At 36.4% G+C, this 20,795-nt stretch overlaps 1 protein-coding gene across 1 annotated transcript in view; it reads right to left on the reverse strand.

Annotated features, from left to right (window-relative positions):
• The window catches only part of cpne9 (copine family member IX), an 83,493-nt gene that overhangs the window by 22,623 nt on the left and 40,075 nt on the right, over positions 1-20,795 (reverse strand). The window contains exons 8-14 of the mRNA XM_017411417.3: positions 10,806-10,869; positions 9,621-9,724; positions 7,752-7,856; positions 4,650-4,691; positions 4,264-4,339; positions 503-556; positions 232-293 (exon numbers count right to left, since the gene is read on the reverse strand). Coding sequence (XP_017266906.1) covers positions 232-293; positions 503-556; positions 4,264-4,339; positions 4,650-4,691; positions 7,752-7,856; positions 9,621-9,724; positions 10,806-10,869 — 507 coding nt within the window. The remainder of the gene's footprint in view (positions 1-231; positions 294-502; positions 557-4,263; positions 4,340-4,649; positions 4,692-7,751; positions 7,857-9,620; positions 9,725-10,805; positions 10,870-20,795) is intronic.

Below are 20,795 nucleotides of genomic sequence, written 5' to 3' on the forward strand. Positions count from 1 at the left end.
AATTGGGTCAAACAAATGAAACCAGCAATTCAAAGTGAAGGACCTGAATATATTAGGTATTTACAAGTTGTATTTACCAACACAACATTCCTCCAAACTTCAACCACTCAGAGCAAATTTGATATTAAGCATTTGAGAAATTCCATCAAGTGTCCTCAGACTCAAACACTCGCAGACACGGAGACTTTTGACACTTAATTGTGAGTGTGGGCTAATTACTATTCCACTCACCCTCCTCGGATGAAATCCACAAAGGTATACTCCGACTCCACTTTGAAGGACAGCAGAGTTACCTGGCAAACACAAACACAAACACACACGTGATGTGATGAACAGAGAAGGACAATGAAATAGAGACCAAAACGAGAGGAGAGCGAAAAGCAAACAGGTAACCAGACGGCACAAGAGTCAAAGAGAGCAAAGGTGATAATACTTTTATTTCAAAATAATTAAGTTGAAAACAAGAGAGATAATAGTTAGAAACAGATGTGAGAGCACTTACGGTCCCAGAATTGATGTATTTCTTCTTCTTGCCTTTCTTCTTGGGATTTAAAACCTACAGATAAAGAAAAAAAAAGTTAACTGTAAAACCATTTTAAACCTTCAAATGATACTTTAAACACTGCATGAATAATGCAGCAGATTCTAAATAACAGAGACATACATGACAATCCAATACAACTATAACTTTTCCTCTGGAGAATTTTGTCTTGTCTCTCAAAGTACTGTGACAGTTAGTGACATAAAAAGGATTAAAGGCCTAGCATTCCTTTAAAAATTAACTATCAGCTTTCATAGGGCGTTTTAAACTAAGATCATCTTATGTAATGCTTTGTTGTAGCCATTTTGGTCAAAACTTAAAAATGTGAATGACTGAACCTCTACCAAACCAAATTGTAGCTCAATATCTGTAAAATTGACTTAGATATAGCCAATTCTGTAATTTTTAGGATCAAAAATGTTATCATATGTGTTTGCTGTTTAGTAAACTATGCACAGGAAAGTACCAGCTGTGCTGGTCATCACAATACACTGCAATACTACACACATAGCTAACCTACAGAAAAGAGAAATTATATATAATAAACATTGCTCATAACATATATTGCCCACACTCACTCCCATCCTATCTTGTACAATTCTATTGCCTCGAATGACACTGTTTAAAAGTCTGATGGAGGAGGACATAAATGAGTTTTTAAAGCGGTTTAGTTTGCAGCGGGGGACTCTAAACCGTCTGCTGGAGGGCAAAAGCTCGTATTCTTCATGTGGAGGATGTGTGATGGATTGGTCGCTATTATCTGAGCTCGCCTAAGAACATACTGCTCATATATCGACTGAAAGTGCTGGAATTCAGTTCTCCCTATTACCATGATGGCTGTGTTAATCAGACAAGTTTAGTTTTTAGTTGTACAGTTGATTTTCCATACCATACTGACTTCCTGGATCATATTAAACTCTCTAGAACAGTGGTTTTCAAACTTGTAATGTTTCAACCCACAAAGGACAGGTACAGAGGCTTGTGACCCCATCTCTTGTTGGTTTAAATGCATAAACTTTCCTAAAAACAAACAAAAAAAAAAAACAAGGACATAAGGGGAGTACAAACAATCTTTGTTTGTATTTATATGGTGAAAATATGACATAGGTATAAATATGACACATGCATGTCATTTTTAAATGTTAATGTCATTTTTGGAGATTATCCAGAAATAAAGTGCCCTCCACTTCATGCTTCATTGGGTCCTCGACCTCTTCTTTGAGAACCAGTGCTCTAGAACGGCCTGGTAGAATAAAATCATCATTTTGGGGTTCATGCCATCCAAGTCAGACCAGGCCATATACAGACTGTGTGTAGAAATCCATCCATCCATCCATCCATCCATCCATCCATCCATCCATCCATCCATCCATCCATCCATCCATCCATCCATCCATCTAGTAAACTTTCTTCTCTCTTTTAGATCAGATAACCATTAGGGACTTATTTCGTTGCTGGTGTCCTAATGGTTTTTTTTAACTTCCAAGCTTTCGTCTTTTGAGCGGAATTTAATGAGCTGTGGGCTTTAATGGAGTTAGCAGTTCAAAAGTGTAATAGCTAATTGTTGAGCATATGTGTGTATGTGTGTGTGTGTGTATCCTAGTAAATAGATAAGAACTTGTTCTTCATAAATAATTCTGCTTCTTCATTTTTTTTTGTTCCAACATATTCTAATTTAACTCTGAAGCTCACCATTATACAGGGGAGCCTAAAGAACTGGTTTAATTTAATGAAAATTGTTTCTTAATGCATGCGTAATATGGCTGTGGGAATATTGCAACTTGGTTTTAGGGTAAAACATCTGTAAAAAAGTGCACTGGTGCAACAACTCTTTTTCCATCTGAAAGTCAGAAATAAATGTGTGACTTGTTTTAGATGTGTGAACCTAGTTAAAGTCAAAAAATTATATTTTTTAAACCCTTACCAAAATGTAACAGTTTGAAAAGGTCTAAACCAAACAGAATGGCAATTAAAACAAAAAAGAAACAATAACTCAAATTGAATTCTATTTCTAAGTGTCAAAACTGAAGAAATCCTTATAACAGTAATTTGCAATAACTAATTTGCATATTTAAAAATTAAGTTTTTAAATGACCAGTGGACTTTTAACTGGATTGAACTGAAAAGTATCAGAGAATATATGTAATATGTTAGATGATGATAATTAAAGACATTCTAAACATTTAGCAACCTGCACACAGCAGACATCATGAGAAAAAAAACATAGAAAAACAAAAAAAGAAATATGAAAAGAAACAAAAGGAGAAAGGGCAGCTACAAGCCTGCAAGCTCAATGTTACATATTTGTTAGATGACTATACCTGCTGGAAACCTTGGAAGAGCAACTATGACATAAGCTGAACTTTTGTTTTGGTCCCGTTGCAGATGGGGTTTTTTTTCACCTGGCTTTGTTTGTGTTTTGTGTCGTTAAGTAAGTTTCTATCCGTTGTGGCGTTCCTAAAACATATTTTGGTGCACCCAGGCAGAGTTTTGTTGTTTTCTTAGATCATTTTTCTTTGGTGTCTAATGTGCAAAGCATTTTTTTTGTTTGTTTGTTTTGACTAGTTGTTTTGAAATTGTATTTTTTGCCACAACTCAATATGCATTATCTTGTTCTCATGGTTATTGTAAGACTCGGCCACATGCTGCAGAAGCTGCATGTCGCTTCATGCGCTGTCTGGATCCCTTCATGTCTTGCCTCTCGTATTTCATTCAGGTTTGGATTTTGTTTCATTTTTTCTGCCACGTCAGCTTTTATTTCGTTTTTTTAATTTTGAATAAATTAGTTAGCTCACATCATGAGTCTGCGCACTGGGTTCACCTCACTCTTCACCACACCTGACAGAAACAAGGGTTTAGAAGCAATTTATTCCCTCAGTATTTTATTTTATATTTCATTTTTTTGGTTTGGTTTGTTTTCTTTTTGGCAAAAAAGAGCTCTATTTTGTTTAGGGATCTGTGTTTTTGTATTTTTGTCTCTGCAATAGTGATACCAAATGTATATATGTTGTTCTGTGTTATAGCAATAAATCTGTCAGTTTACTTTATTTACTCCTCAGAACCTAGGTCTTATTACCATTAATCAGTTACAATATTTAGCAACACAAGCCACGCACATACGCTGTGATTACCTAAAAACTGGTCAATTAAAAGACGACGCAGACAAACCGGCTCTCTGACCACAAACATTCAAAATTTTGTGACTGCCACAGAAAGTTTGTTTATTTTCTCCAATTTTGAGTTGCCAACTCGTCTCCAACATGTCACAGCCCAGTGAGATACTACTTTCAGCCTTAGAAGAAACAAGTTATATTGCCCACAGATTTATTGACTTTCTTTTAAGTTTTATTTTATTTCAAATTGTTGAATTGGTATGAGCATAATTTCAGGCTTGAACAAAAGCTAATTTGCTGCATTAGGTTATTACAGTTTAATATTTTGTGATCCCTTATAATGAGCCTTTGACTGTATTACATTGAGGTCTGGTAATTCATTATGTCACAGCTTTTAAAACACCAGAATTACAAAAAAAAACAAAACATTTTGAACACTTTTTGAAGAAAAGTTGTGATGTTAGATATGTTATATGTTTAAACTGAGGGTTATAGAATTTTCTGTGCTTTTGTAGAGTATAAAGGAAAAAGTTCAACTTATCATAATCAGCTAAACGGGGCTAACAAGGGCAACACCAATGAGAAACAACAAAACATGATGTGTTTTACCTCATAGACATTAAACTGATTCTGCCCCCGAGACAGCTCTCTGTAGCTGGTGGTGAACTCTCCAATGAAGTCGTGGCTGCAGACAGAAAAAAAACATAAAACACCCACACAGACAAGCAAGCATGAAAACAAATTTCACAATCTGAGAGAAATTGCTCTGACTTTCTATCAACGTTTCTTTTTCCATCTCAGGTCTTACAAATACTTCAATTCTGCACAGTTTTTCTCCTTCCCTGAATGTTAAGTTCTATAAAATGGCACACTTTCAACAGTCTTCACAATTTTACCTACAAAATGTATGCATGGCATTTAATTCTTTTTGACATTTTGGAAAATTAGTGTGAATAATAAGGGTATAGCAAATGGTTACACGCAAATGCTTTTACCTTCCATCTCGATCCCAATCATAAACGTCGACTTTCACGGTCCTAAAAGATAAAATAAAAAGGAGAGGGTGAAACTTCTTTCTGTGCCTCTGCTCTTTACCACATCATCTTCTGTCAATATGAGAACAGCAAGTTCTGTTAAAAAAAAAAAAATCTTTTCTCTCCACCTCACCAGGAGCAGATGGAACAATTACATATTCACTGAATAAATAATAAAGCAGACTGAAGTGGATTGTTGGCGCAGTGGGTGCAGGTTATTATCTGAACTCCGTGCTCAAACCAGTTTCCATCCGGTGAGAACGTACCAAGAATTTCACATGGAGGAGAGAGTGATGAATAAAAGATCTCGAGTTTGCATGTATTACCATGCCAACAGTCCGATATAAGGTGTGCTGTTGAGCTGATATGAACGACACATCTTTTGGCTAAAGCGTTTCAGGTTATTGAAAGTCATTAGCATACCAAGCAGGGAATTGGTTTTACACAAAGCTCTTCATGTAAAGCTCTTTGTATCATCTGTGAGACCAAAAAAAGACTGTCCACAATATTGTAGGATAAAAGACACGGCTTTATGTTGTGTTCTTTTGGGGGGGAAAAAAAGTTGTTCATTGCTAGTTTTCCAACATTTGCAAACACAAACATAATTTCTGGCTTCGAAATGACCAATAAAAAAGGTGAACTTTGCATCTTTTGGACCTGCAAGGGTGTGCTAAGACAATTTGTCATTATAAATGTGAAATGGTCTGCCAGGCAGTTTATGCAGCTTCTTTACCGAGAACAAAAACACTGACTGTGCATATATTAGTCAGTCTAATGTCTATGATTTAGGGCTTAATAAATTCTGATGCTGTTAAAGGTTTTATTTTGCAGAATTTAGAGTTCTGAAACCTTGTACTTCAAGTTTGTATGACTTTAGTCTGGAGACTGAGCATTAGGCCTTATGTAAAACTGACTGTGTGTATAGAGATGGGGGATGGTCTGATTTCACAACACTTAAGGGGCAGTTTAGAAGATCTGAAGTGGGGCTGTGTAGAATAGTTAAGAGTAGGCAATATCTTCCCTGCAGCACACAGCAATCAAAATGATTTCAGTTTGGGGAATCAAGTTGAAATTGTATTGGGGGACAGTTAAGGTAGTATCTTACAGGGCAGCGACTGTAGGAGTTTATCTAGTGACTCAAAGTTGCAGGAAAATTGCAAGTTAAAAAATATATTTGTTTTTTGTTGCAGTTTCACTGACTATTTACTTCTAACTATTTAGGACTAAGCGACAAGTGAGCCTTGTGGTTTTAAATGTCCTGTTCTTGAGAATTACAGTCTATTTTTGTCTGCATGGCTTGCAAAAATGTATTCTAGACTGTGCACATAGATTTCTTGTCCACTTCTGCCAAATTTGTTTACACCTCGGCCCACTTTGTACCTATCTTAGCAGCTGCCATTAAGTTTAGAAATGAATCCAAGGCAATTTACTTTTAAAATTAAGTTATGCAGATCTGTACCAGTTTTTAAATAGTTTTTATTTATCATCAGCATGTTTTTATTATCTATTGTGAGAGCAAACCTGTTAGGTGAGCAAATTGAGAACCACTACGAATGTCGCAAGACATTCTGAGGACTTCTTCATGAATGCCATTCACCGACCCATCGCAGCCCAGTCAGATACTACCTTTAAGCCAATAGCTACCTATAAGAGGGTCAACCCAATGTAAAAATTTCAGTAATCTTAAAGAATTTCAACTTTCAATTTCAATTCAAGCAAAAGTTATCACTATCTATCAAATCCATCCATTTTTAATACTCTCTAAATCCTTGTTACTGTCATGAGCAGCTGGTGCCCTTCTCCAGCAGTCAACAGGCAAAAAAAGGTGTACACCCTGTACAGGTTGCCAGTCGATCACAGTAACAGACATTATGTTTTAGTTTTTTACACTTGATCATTTTTGCATTTGAAAGTTCCTTAATTGTGAATGCTTAACACTGTCTACTGTGCAGCAACACATGTTGCAAACATAGACTGTATATATTACAGACTAAATGTCACCAGTCTAGATATATGCAGTCTATGCTTGCAACAGACCCACAGTCTGTGTTCCAGGTGGGACTCATCAGTGTAAATAACCATTTGATGCAAAAGTGGTACAGTGTAACAAATTACAATAAGACATTCACTTGATCTGCTATGACATTTTTGAAGTTTTAGTTGTTTTGGAAAGCTGAAATTCTCTTTTGAATATCTGATATCTGGTTAGCTGTTAGCATCATGCCACCTGGAGTGCTTCTCTCTGATTCTCTTAACTGAAGTTCCTCTGACTGGTAGGACACTGACTTCTATTTCAAACAATCCCACTTAAAAAAAACTGAACTATCCCTTTTATTTTAGAGTGGATGGTTAACAGCTATCCTTTCTCTCTCTCTCTCTCTCTCTTCCCAAATACATGATAGGAAAGTAGTGATGCAGGGCTGATATGGGTCTTATCTGTTTGTATCAGTTTATGTGAGATCATTTTCCTCTCATTCTGAGTTGAAAGCAGCTCTGATGTGGCTTGATTTTCACTCAAATGGGGTTCTAAATATATTCAATAATCTGTATGCTGTTTGTAAGATGGAAAAATACTTGTGTGGTTCTGTGAGCTATTTGCACAATCGATGTAAGTTAGAATCCATAGCCACAACTTTCATTCATCACAACTAATGCAAAGCCCAAATTTTTGAATTACAGTTGTTATAGGATTTGCACTTCCACTTCTATTTAAAGCCTTGCATCTTACACATACGGTATTGTAAATAGTGTCTGCACCTATTATGAACACTAAGCACAGTCTAGCCTGATTCTGTATGTATGACATGATGCAGCGTGAAAACTGAGTCAGTCTCAATAACACCAGTGCTGGTCCTTGGGACACCATGACCGACTGCTGGCATTATTCTGACCGCCCCAGTAACAGGTGATGTCATCCACTGGGCTGCCTGTACCTTGTTGACACTGAAGTGTTCTTTATTCTCATTTAATCAGAGAAAACCGGTCACCTTACAACTCAAGAACAACTATCTAATGTTAAATTATAAACAGAGTTTTGAATACGGTTTAGTAGTTTTTTCTGACCTGTCATAGTCACCATTACAGAGAGCTCTAACGGGGATGGTGAAGGGCTGCCACACTGGGTTCAGCGTGTTCTTGATCACCTCTGTCTTATGGCAGATGGTAAACCTGCCGGGAAAAAAAACAGATGTGAGGCCTCCCCCAAAAGGGAGAGCGCATTCATATTGCTCTCATCAAACCTGTAGAGATAATCATCATCTGCAATTCTACATAAAGCTTTCAAAGTTGTATGTAACCACTTAAACATATCTAGGAGAGAAAATAATTTCAGATAAACTGTTATTGTTACAGACAGCTCAGAGATGCACATCTGTGGAGAAAAGCAAAGTGCTGAAAAAAGATGAGCTCTGGTTTGTTCTACAAGCTGAATAAAAAGGCCACAGGCAGCTGAGTTGATTTATGAAAAAGACTGGGCTGCAAACAAGATGGGATAATTGGTATGATTGGTTGGATATACTGTAAGTACAAGCCTCTTTTTTCAGTGCCACCTTGTTTTTTAGCTTTACACTATGTAACACCAATGGATTTTCCGAGGGTGCTTGATCAGGATTTGCTGTTAGTAATGGTGGCACTTTGGGATAATTGCCTGAAGTGGTTTTTAGCGGCAGCCAGATCCTGTGACCCTTAAAAGCTAAACAAGCCTCTGTTACCTTTTTTACATCATTTGATCTAATGGTTGATGCAGCAGCTATGTCAAGGAATCCTGAACAAAAATTCATCAATATTATTGCTGCCATGCTTATATTACTGTGCATGCACATTTTAAATGTTTTTTGGACTCATGAGTTAAAAGTATAATGTATAACTGTTTTTAATTCTGTCAGTTGATTTCTATTTTTCATAGATACTTGAAAACATACAACATATTAAAGGTCTAGCACTTTGTAAAGGAATGCGAATCACCTGCTGCCTGTCACGCCAGAAATTTAGACTAAAATCATCTTATGTTGAGAAAACATTTTAGTCAAACCTTGAAAGTAACGTTATGTGCACTCTCATTCAGAATTGTGAGATGATACAGTAAGAGGATGTGTTATAAATGACTCTCAGCTACTACCATACCAAATTTTAGTTCAGTATCTGTAAAACTGACTGAGTTGTAGCCATTTTTGTGTGGGCTAAGATTGATTAGCTGTGATGGCCATCTTTGACTAACAGATAACCAGTGACTCCAACAGTTAATGCTAAAGTTTTAAACAACAGTCTTGGACAATGAATAACACTTTGAGTATGCTTTGTGAATGACACTCAGCTCCTACCACATCAAATTATAGCACAATATGTATAAAATTGACTGAGTTATAGTGATTTTTGTGTAGTCTAAGTTCAGTTGGCTGTGTCAGGCATCTTCAGTTAGACTAGCTCCAAAGTTTAATCAATTTAGACGTACATTTAATGCATATTTTCTGAATGTTTCAGTAAAATATGTGCAGTTGTTCATTAAACACTTTGCTAACAGACAAACAAAACTTGACTCCAAATATTCAATGACAAAATTTCAAACAAAGACTGTGCAATCTGTTTATGTGTGTTGGGGTTCAGTCTCAGCTACTGCCACACCATATTTTAGGTCAATATTTGTAAAATTGAAATAGTTGTCACAATTTTTCTGGTTTTGTTTGTGGCAGCCATCTCGAACTGGGTTGATTTCAAAAGTTAATCAGTTGTAGATGTACATTCAATGATTACTTTTATAGGTGTTAATAAAACCTGTCCAGCAGTTTATGACATATTTTGCTAACAAGGTTTGCTAACAGGCAGAATCATTGAATATCTAGAACATATAGTTTAAGCTCGAAACAGCCTTCTTCAGTGAATTTGTGCTAAAAACACAGGTGAACCCTGAAGCTCACCTCGACTGGCCACACTTACGTTCCGTCCTCGTTACTCCGGTAGAAAACCAGGAAGGGGTCAGACTTTCCAAAGAAGTCTTTCTTATCCAGCTTGTTGGCACACAACTGCATTGTAGCAATATCCTGTCAAAGAAGACAAGCAGATTTCAGTACAGTGATGCAATGCCATCTCTGGAGCCTCTTCTCTTTAGAAATTCATTTCTTCTCAACAAAAGTCAGAGCAGGACTTTGTTGCAACTGTTCTGAAACTTCAAATCTCTTTGAATAAGATGTGTAAAAAAACAAAAAAACAAAAAAAGAAATCATGCATAATGTTGATGTTAATATAGACCAGAACCCCAACCAGCAGCAATCGGAACACTTTAATAAGGGTTCCATGTATGTTAGAGCCTTGGTTATGGATTGTTTCATATAAATTACACATTTTTATAGCGGGGAAAATAAATCTTATTAGGGGATGTCTGAAATAAAGACAGAGGCAGAGGGGAATGCTTCATACATATGTATGACTGGCTGCAGCAGTTAATGAGGAACTGTGCTTTTCCTGCTACTGTGTCGAGCTGCCTAGGACAACAGACAAAGGAAGGAAATAAGGAAGACTATATAGACTGATGAATAATTAGACCTCTTAGTCAATTTCTCCTGAGGGAGAGCATCATGGGAAACCCTAAGCTTGCCATTGACAGCATTTGGATCTTGTTAGGAGCAAAACCTCCCAGAGTAGCAATGGTAAACACAACTAAGATAAGCCTGTTCATATAATGGTCTCTGGAGCGCACATGGACACACACACACAGAGAAACAGAGAGGAGAATCCGGACGTTTCTGGCTGGCTGGCTGGCTGCTGTTAATATGTGAATGTGTTTAAAAAACTGCAAAACCGGAGAAGAAAATTGCTTCATAGCAGAAATCCAAGCAAACAGTTAGTTTTAAACCCATTTAAAGCAGCATGGAGAGGTCTGACAAACCAAATATCATGTGCTTAACCTTACAGGGGGGATAGAGAGTTGATGGGATGATGCAAACACTGATTATCTCTTTCAGTCATCAAATACTTTCATTTTTTCTGCCAATGTGTGCATGTTCAGGGATTTGTTTCTGTGTGTGGACTGTGTGTGAACTGCTAGAAAACCATTGCAGAAGATAATTTTCTATCTAAATTTAGGTTGTGTGCATATTTGCGTGTGTATTTGTGTGTACTGACCCTGCAGTTACTGAGCTCCTCAGCAGTCAAGATTATGACTCCACACTTCTTCCCTGGAATCCCGCTGAGATGGTAAAGAGAAAGAGAGAGAGAGAGACAGACGTGGTAACTGTATCGAGGCATGAATAATAAAAGTGGAAAGCAGATGTCATTCAGAGCTATAAGCTGTTATTGTGCCAGCAGACAGCCCTGCACGCACTCACTTGTCTCCAAGTGAAACTCACGCAGGGCCCTGCACTCGCCCTCTAATGGGCAAGCCATTTCTAAAAATGGACTACAAGTGGAAATTAGCTAATGTTACCGACACTGTGTTAGCTGTCAGACTAAGTACAGCGGTAAAAAAGCATTTCCTGTATGCACGTTCAGGCGGACTTGTCAAACATCATTACTGTGGGAATGTAGAAATATGTCAGATGTGGTGACAGAGATGAGAAACGGTTAGTGTTTGTTTCCAGGGACTGTTTATGTCAGTTTATGTCCCAGTAGTTTTTTTTACAGTGAAAAATACTGCATATTTTATTCAACCTGTTCATTCCTGTTGTGTTTTCCTACCATTATTCTCAAAACATTTGTATTCCAGGAAGTGACCAGCTCTGAGGTTTTCATTTTGGACACATTTGTTTACACATTTTAAAAATAACTGGAGAAATTGTATTTTCTTCAAAAATACAGAGTGAACGATGAGTGCTGATATGCTGAAAAATAAGAAGAGATAAGATTGCAAAAAAAAACATATAGAAAAATAAAAACAAGAAAACAAAATTGTGACTGCTGAATCAGAATTGACACATATATTGCCAGTCTATTTGAAGTTGGAGTTGAGAATTGTAGAATATGCTTTTTACTGGACATTACAAAGCTGCAACGTTAGACAGCTGCACAGACACAGTTAACAAAATCAAAAACACTATAATGTCATATAGGACACTCAACTCCCATACTTGTTTCTTGCACTGAGGAAAAACTACATTATTATTTAAGGGTATGTTTTAGTCAAGCAAGACTTATTTCCAATTTTTTTTTTGTTTCAAAATACTAATTTGCAATTGTTTTTAGACATAGTTTGGCACCAACACATGGCAAAAACACATAATTAAAACGGTAACTGTCAAACTGGTGTCAGGTTAGACCAATAGTTTGGTACAAAAAAGAAAGGCAGAGAAGTCATGTTTCAGGAATACATAATTATTTTTCAGAATGTAAATATTAATGAAGGTCTGCAGCAGATAATTTAATCAAATTATATGCTGCATATGAGATTTCTCACTGATTTATGCAAGGAGGGACTTTAATTTGCTGTGCCTAAAGTTCCATCTTTTGATAATTTACCATATTTCTGTAGCATTTATTGAGTTTTATTTATCAACTTTTCTTTTTTTAATTTTGTGTTCCATTCAGGCACAATAAGTGGCTAATAAACATACTTGATGTGATGCATAAAAAAGCAGCAAATGGGTAATACTGTGGGTGACAACTGTGCTTTTCAGATTGTGACAAAGGAAAATGCTGTAAAAAGTAGACTCGTATTCATGGTGCCATTGGTTTGAAGGGGTTTATCCCCATGAATCCCATCATACAAAACATCATTAGCTGATGACTGATCCCCTGTGCTATTAGTGGTCAAAACCTCCACGGGGTGGTTTTAATGACACAAAATGACAGATTAAGGTAACAATTAGATTTTTGCTGAAATTATTTGAATGGATTTTAATTTCTGTTAGAAATTAAATGCAACATTTTTAAATCACTGCAATCACTGTGTTTTTGAAAAATAAAAGAAAATATTAAAGCAAAGATCTCATGTAGTAAGTAGATATGTTCTTGATGACTTTCAGCTGCAACCACACCAGATTTTAGCTCATTACCTGTGAAATTGACTGAATTATAGCCATTGTTTTGTTTTCTAAAGTCATACAGCAATGGGGAGCATCTTCATTTGGGTTGGATCCAAAAGTTCATCCCCTATAGCGGTAGGCTATATTCAATGATTATTTTCTCAAAGTTTCTTTAAAATCAGTCCAGTGATTCATGAGATATTTTGCTAACAGCAGACAGAGTTAAATTCAAATAGTAAATGGAAAAATTTCAAACAATACTCTTGTGCAATCTATTAGCACTCAGAATATGTGTAGGGGATTGCTGTCAGCTTTATTGCAAAAGAAAGAAAAGACATGTGACAGAGTAAAAAGCAATGACAAGATGAAGAAAGACAACAGTAATTATTTTAGCATGTAGCCAACATGAAACCAAAAATAAGACACATCTGAATAAACTTGAAAATCCTAATAAAATATTTGGATAGATTTCTTTGCACCACATCTTGTGTAAATTGTATCTACTTGTTTTCACATTACGATGGAAAGAAACAGAAACTTGCTCTGTTGTAATGTGGTATTTCCAAGTGCTAAGAACACACCAGTTCTCCACCAGCAGCATCTTGGAAGATAGACCCAAAGCAGGTTGGGTTCCAGAGTTGTACTGTTCTGCATCGGCAGAAACCAGGAGCCATCAGACCAAACACTGTTTGCTCACAGTTCCTCCGCCAAAATTTGGTGAGCCAGTGCCCACAGCAGCCTTGGATTTCTCCTCTTGGCAAAGCAAGGTAGGGGGTGCAAAGGGTGTACCAGCAACTGCTGGTGGATGCCAGAGGAAATGCATGTTAAAATATACAAAGAATGAAAGAAAAACAAATAAATAAAAATGTGTTTCATCAGTGCTGCAATTGTTTAAATTCCTACAGATTTTTGTAAATCTGGTGGTTCACATAAACCAGAACTGTGACTGTATATGGGTGCAAAATTATAAAACACAGTGCTTTATTTTGACATCCAATTTGGAAGGAAGTACTTATGTTGATTAGTGCTGTTAGCTTTGTCACTTGAAATTTGCCAAAGCATATAGTTCAAATGCACAGTTGTCTAAAAGTTAATCATGTGTACCACAAAACACTTTGCGAAAGGAAGCCACATTGTCCATATGGGTGTTGAATTTACAAACCCAAATTCCACCTATCTGCTACAAGGCTGAATGTGTTATACAGTCCTAGATGCTTCTTAGAGAAGCAAAAGTTGTGCAAAAGAGGTTTCTGAGTTTCTCTAGATTGTTTAGTTTGCCAGACCAAATGGGTTGTTGGTACCAAGTGAAGAGCTGTTTAGGAGCCAAGAGTTGGCTCTTGTTGGTGAGCTGAGCAAATGATCTGGATCTCACACAGGAGCCATCATTTCCATCAGTAACGCAGGCTTTGAAGCTACAGTCCATACAAAGCAAACTATATTATCTTTCATTCAGGGAAGGCATCATTATTTCTCCTAAACAATACCAACATTTGCATTACAACAGCATGATTCCATTATCAAGGTGTCTGGGTGATGAACTGGCTTGCCTGCAGTCCAAACACACACACAAAAAAACAAACAAACAAACAAAAAACACACTTGTGTAATATGAAAGGTCTAGTTATAGCCATTTTAGTCTCATGTGATCTGTTAACACTCAATATATATGTTGAGAACGACGCTAAACTCCTACCACACTGAATTTAGCTCAAAATCTGTAAACCTGACTAAGTTATAGGCTTTTCTGTGTTGGCTAAAATTAAAAATAAAACCTGTGGTAGTCATCTTGAATCAAGTTGACTCCAAAGTTTAATCAGTTGTACGTTGTATGTTTGATTGATTGAACTGATTGATTTGTGTATGTTTTATTAAAACCTGTCTACTAGTTTAAGAGACATTTTGCTAACAGATACACACAGGCAAAAATGTAATGCCCCCTTTGCTTTTGACAGTGGGCTATAACTAGAAGTCAATGCCAAAATGAACAGAAATTCAGTTCTGGTCAGATTTTAAAATGGTAAAGTCAGACTTAAACTTACACGATCTACAATGTTCATCTAAATTTATTAGAATGTTCCTTTGTGTTTTCTTTGCTTTTCTTTCTTTCTTTTTTATCCATTGGCCATTGTAGGGGAGGGGCTTATTTTCAGACTTTCGTATCCTGGCTTGTTTTGCTTGACAGCTTTCTGAAGTCCAAGTTCTGGAAAAAGGGAATCTGAAACAAATCTAGAAGGCAGAGTTTCTGACCACTGTTAGTGAATACTTCAGCTTTGATCCAGTTTGGTTTTACAATAAAAAGAATGCAAAATAACAGCCTCATCAAAACACCACTGACACAGACTTATTGTGCTTTGATATTAAAAGATTAAAAAAAACTCAGCTAGACAGAACTGACAGAAGATGAAAGAAAAAGGGAAAAAGAATTTCCTTGCAAAACAAAACTGACTTAAGGACGTGGCGAAAAGAGGGAGAGAAGCGTGTTAGTCATTCACGCCTCGTCTCTTAAATCCACAGCCTTGCATGACGTACTTTTCAAATCGATGGATTCTCTCGCTCACGCTGGCTCCCCAGCTGTAGCAGGCAGCAACAGTGAGAGAATTATTTATGAATTTACCTACACAGTGTTACCAGCTGCACACCCGCGAGCTAGGCCACCGGAAACCCAGAGCGCCTGGACTCTGGAGTATCTGCCCGAGCCCTTACTGCTCCATAACTGCAGAATAATAATGGCTTGCTGTTATTCTGACAGACTTTACAAGCATTTTTCTCATCATGAGCTGCATTTAAGGCCACAGAGACTTGTTAGATGTCAGCGCTTATATTGCTCTGAGCTTGAGTTATTTGATTAGTTTAAAAGAACTCTGCTTATTACACCTGATTGGGAACTTCTGCTAAGTCTTTCATAACAACTATGCAATAAACCATGATAGTACCAGCAAACAGTAAAAGAGAAACACTAAACCAAAGCTGCTATTTGCTGTTGGCATGAGAAACACAATGGTTTCAGACTGTGTTCTGAAACAAAATCCTTATTTTAGGTTTATAAAAGTGATTTTTTTGGGGGGTACAAAAAAGGCTATATAGTACTATGACACTATAAATATGTTTCATTGTAAAAAAAAAAACCTATGAGCTTTTGAGATTTACAAATCAGTGCATTCAGTTTTTATTTACATTTTACATAATGATTGAACATGCAAGGTACTTGTGGTTTACATTTCACTTGTAAACCATCACATCTAACCTTTTATATTGCCCACCGACTTGTATTCAAAACAAACATCTCATATGATGTTGGTGCTCAGGTTATGTATCTGTGATTACTCTCAGCTGCCTACATTACCTAATTTTAGCTCCATATCTATAAAATTGACTGAACTTAGCTATTTTTATGATTGCTAATGTCTATTAGCTATGGTGGCCAGTTAATCAGTGTATATGTTCTAAGAGTTTCATTAAAATTTGTTGATTAGTTCTTGAGATATTTTGCTAACAGACAAAGAGAAAAACAAACAGCATTCACCCACACAGAAACACACACAATTACTCGATCGTCTACTCGTCATTATCAAAGGCAAAAATTACCCATTAATCCAGCAGCTTTAGTTATAATGCCAAATATAATTCTCAAACAGGAAACCTTCAGGAAGTAATATTGTTTTGAGAAGTTTGAATCTGGAGTTTGATTCAGTTATTTTTCACCTTTGTTGTTAAAAAAATGACCCGCACACAGGCTGTAAACACAGAGGATGGAGGCTGGCAGGTATAACATATTCTATTTACCAAAGCCTGATTTGAAAAATAAAAGTGGTGCATCTCAGTTTGACAATATTCACCACGTTTTGAAAGGCTTATTATCTAGTTTATTGAGGGAAGACTGGCAACAGGAGTTGTGCACTGAGATTATAAAAGGAAAAATAGAGGACTTCTATCTCCGTAAATGGTGGGCATAATTTGAAACAGTTCAAGGTGGTTCACCGTTTCCTTTCTCTTCAATCAGAATAAAAAAAGAAATTCAAAAACTAGCTACAGCCAAAGGTGCTCAAAGTGTTGTATGTTAGTACTCCTTTTAAAATGTTCAGTCACAGGTTACTAACATTTTGGGAAAAAAATCAGTACTACAGTTCAGTTCAGTTCAAACCTAAAAATCTGTGGAGAAAAACATCTGAAATATGATTAAATAAATGAATGTAATAAACCATTAAATAGAGCTTTTTTTTTTAAAGATAATCTGTCTACAAGTCTGATGTAAAATCTAAAATCAAAAGCTGATTGCATAACAGCATCTCAAGTTTCAGTTTTTGGTTAATTTATTTTTGTTTTATCATTCTGTTAATATATTTTTATTCAATAGAAAAAAACAAGCATGCAATCAAAAGATGTTGTGATACGGTCCATCATTTTAATAAAGCAAATATTGTCAAGAAGGCATTATTATTACAATTTTACTCTGATTAACACTATTCTCTGAGCAGCAAACCACCATGTAAATAACAATGTCTTATTATCCCAAATAAGGTCAAATTTTAAAGACGCACTAATCAAAATGTGCTCTGTAGAGCGTTCTAAATAAACTCTAATCAAAATGATACATCTAATCAGAATTTTGTAAAACAAACAAACAAAACAAAAGAAATCTGAAAAAAATAGGTAAATCAAAGAGAAAGACAGTGATAGGTTTGTCTTTTTATATTTTTCCCCCACAAAACCTAATAGCTGAATCCTTCTGTAAGGAACTGTCAGAACCAACATCCATCCATCCATCCATCCATCCATCCATCCATCCATCCATCCATCCATCCATCCATCCAATCAACCAACCAACCAACCAACCAGTAAATTGATTCTTTTCATGGCAATTTTTTAAAATAAATAATCAATAGGTATTTCTCAAACTAAATGGCTTCACAAACCTCTGATCATGCAAAACCAAACAGAAATAAAATAGCAACCATCGTTTGGAACCATAACAATTCAATCTTTGCCATGAAACCCAACAAATCCTACTATTCTCAATATTATCCCAGTTTTGGTTGCTGTCAGACTCTTTCCATTTTATATCTTTAAAATGAGGAGCATGGAAATAATTAGGTTAAAAAAAATCACATTCCAATTAATTGTGCACCTGTTGTATTTTTCAGGGCTTCTATTCAAGATCATATCCAAAAGGAGTGATCTCCTCCCAAAAATCCCACCCCAGTGCAGGCAGATCCTTCTCCAGCGCTCACACAATGTTTGGCCGACAAACTCCAGAATTTCTCCACTGCTGCTGTATTAGTACTGCTTCTGTCATTAGTGCTACTAAAATCATTACTGCTATTTGGGAAAGGAGGGACAGCGGAAACAAATCAGGCTAAGTGTGCACCTGTGTGTGGCTGACTGTCAAAGTTGGAGCTAATGGCAGCAGTTTGCTTTCACTGCTGCAGGAGGTAGAGGGTCTTTGCATCCAATTATGGCTGTTGAATAAAACTGAGTAAAACTGATGGTTTCCACAGCTGTACCGATCCATTTAAAATATTACTCAACTGCTTTTATGCCAGCAAAAGGTGGGCAATAGTTTGGCCCATGTCTGTGTGAATGTGTTTGCGTGTTTGTCTGTTAGCAAACTATCTGATGAAACACTGAGCAGATCTTAATGAAACTTAGAGAAAGTAATCAAGTAAGTTACTTGGGGAGTCAACCCAATTCAAGTTGGCTGCCATGACTAAATAAACAACAACAAACAAAATTTTAAACCTATAACTCAGATGATTTTACAAATGTTGAGCTAAAATTGGTGTGGTAGTAGCTGAATTTCAATAACAAAAGATACTCCAAGTGCTACTAAATGCAAAGGTTGTTTTAATGATACTTTGGTTTTAACTTTTATGAGACAACCCTGTTTGTCTATTAGCAGAATAATTCACAAACCACTGGACAGATTTGAATGAAACATTCAGAAAGTAATTACTGGATGTACATCTACAACTAAAAAATGATTGGAATCAATGATATTAAAAACATGGTTGCAAGGTTTACTAAGAACAAACAAATAACAAAGTAGACAAAATTGTTTCATTTTTTAAATATTAAGTGAGAAAAATAACATTATACTTTTTTCAAAGCTTTTAAAGATTACCTTTTATGGATTCATTTACAATGAAGGTATGTCCAGTTCATAGTAAATTCTCCTGTCCACTCCACTTTGCAAAGCACTGTTTTCAGTTACCATTTACCTAAAACGGGTGGGTAATCCATGGTCCTGGAGGTCCACCATCCTGCATGTTTTCCTTGTTTCCCTGCTCCAACACACCTGATTCAGTGGTTAAATCACCTCTTCATGTTCTGCAGAAGTCTGTTAATTATCCATTAATTTAAATCAGCTGTGTTGGAGCAGAGAAACAAGTAAAACATACAGGATAGTGGCCTTCGAGGACCAGGGTTGCCCACCCCTGCCCTAAAATGATAACTGCCAGTACAAAAGGAAGAGAAATTCTGCACCAAAAACCTTTTTCCTAAAGGGATTTTCTTCTCTAAAAGCTGAGAAATTTGCTGCAAACCGAACATTTTAAGTGCAGAAGTTATTTATATGCAGCCAGTCTGCGGTGTATCCCTCCTCTCGCTTCATGACAGCTAAGATAGGCTCAAGTCCCCCGTGAACCAAAACGGGAAAAGTGGGTAAAATTTATGGATGGATGGATGGATAGATCAAAGACTTCTTTTGCAGCAGGCATCAGTGCACGTGCAAGCATAGCAAGATAACCACAAAAAAAAAAAAAAAGCATTTGTTGCTATAAGTTACAATGTTACTGTATTAGACTGATTCCCACATATTTTTGTCCCTGTCAATTATTTAGACCCTTCTTAAAAATTTATGACAAGACAAGGCCCATTTTTTAAATATTGTATTTTTGCCATTTTTTCCCCCACAAGTTGACACAATTTCTTTCTGAAATATCTGTGACTCCCTTCAGTCAACTTGGCTCCTGCACAACATCTGTTTTCAACATTTACTGAAACAGATGTAGAGGATGAAAGTTATGTAAACCAGTGTAATAAATTACAGAAATCTGATTACAATAATTGATATCTACTGAGCCTTAAAGCTGATGTTGGGCTTACTTTGTTGTTGTATCTTCATATATTGCAGTCTCATATCTTGCTGCTGTTTTTTAGTTAACTTTGTGAAAATATAGGGTATTTAGTCATAACTTTTATGTAGTTTTAGTTGGCTAAATGCTTTCATTATGAAAAAAAAATCCATGTGGTTATGAGTGGCAGATTAGCTAAAGGAAAAAAATAAACAAAAAGTAATTTGAAAATCCTACAAACATAAAAAAGCCCATGTTTGTGAATAAATTTAGATATGACTGACAAATGTGTTTGATTTGTATCTTTTTACAAATAATATTCAGTGCTTCGGTCCCAAGAATTTTTGGTTCACCATGAATTATTTGCTTTTTTAAACGTGTTCCTGGTCACAGATTAGAAATACTGTCTGTTTGTGTTTGTTAGAGAAAAATATTGTCAGATTATCTGCCAAAATGTCTGCAAAGGAAACTAAACCTACACTTTACAAACACACCATTTGTTTGCAAAGTAACACTTGGAAGATACACGCTGCTGATTCATCTAATGGCGAGGGTTGATGTTTCAACAGGAAATTGGAACCATTACAGATCCATCAAAAATTGTGTTCTTTTTATATAAATTTCCTCTGCACAGTTGCAGAAGCAGCATGAAGGATCAGAATTGCTCAGCCTGAAGTCAGAAGCACTCTTCTGTGACACGACGTGGATAACTGGACTTTTTGAGTTACGTGTTGTAGCAGGGTCATGATTAAATTTCACATGTTTGATATCAGGTCAGAGGTTCGGCGTTCCCCTCAGAAGAAAAGCAGCAGAGGTGTTTTGTCTTCGTGCTCGTCACAGCAGAGCAGACCGGATGAGTCGTGAACCAGCAGGACAGATGGCAGGTGACAGTGGTGGAGGATGAAGACCACAGGGGACAGATGAGGACACGCAGATGTGTGCATGTGTTTGAGATGAGAAGCAGCTTTAATTCGAGTTTTATTAAAATTTGTAGTTTTAGGCCAACTTTTTCAACAGATATCTGAGAAATCTAATACGAAATAAAAGTGGACATCAAACTAATGAAGAGAGAAGGATGTGTGACA

This window comes from Kryptolebias marmoratus, linkage group LG8 (genome assembly GCF_001649575.2).
Source record: "Kryptolebias marmoratus isolate JLee-2015 linkage group LG8, ASM164957v2, whole genome shotgun sequence".
Lineage (NCBI taxonomy): Eukaryota > Metazoa > Chordata > Actinopteri > Cyprinodontiformes > Rivulidae > Kryptolebias > Kryptolebias marmoratus.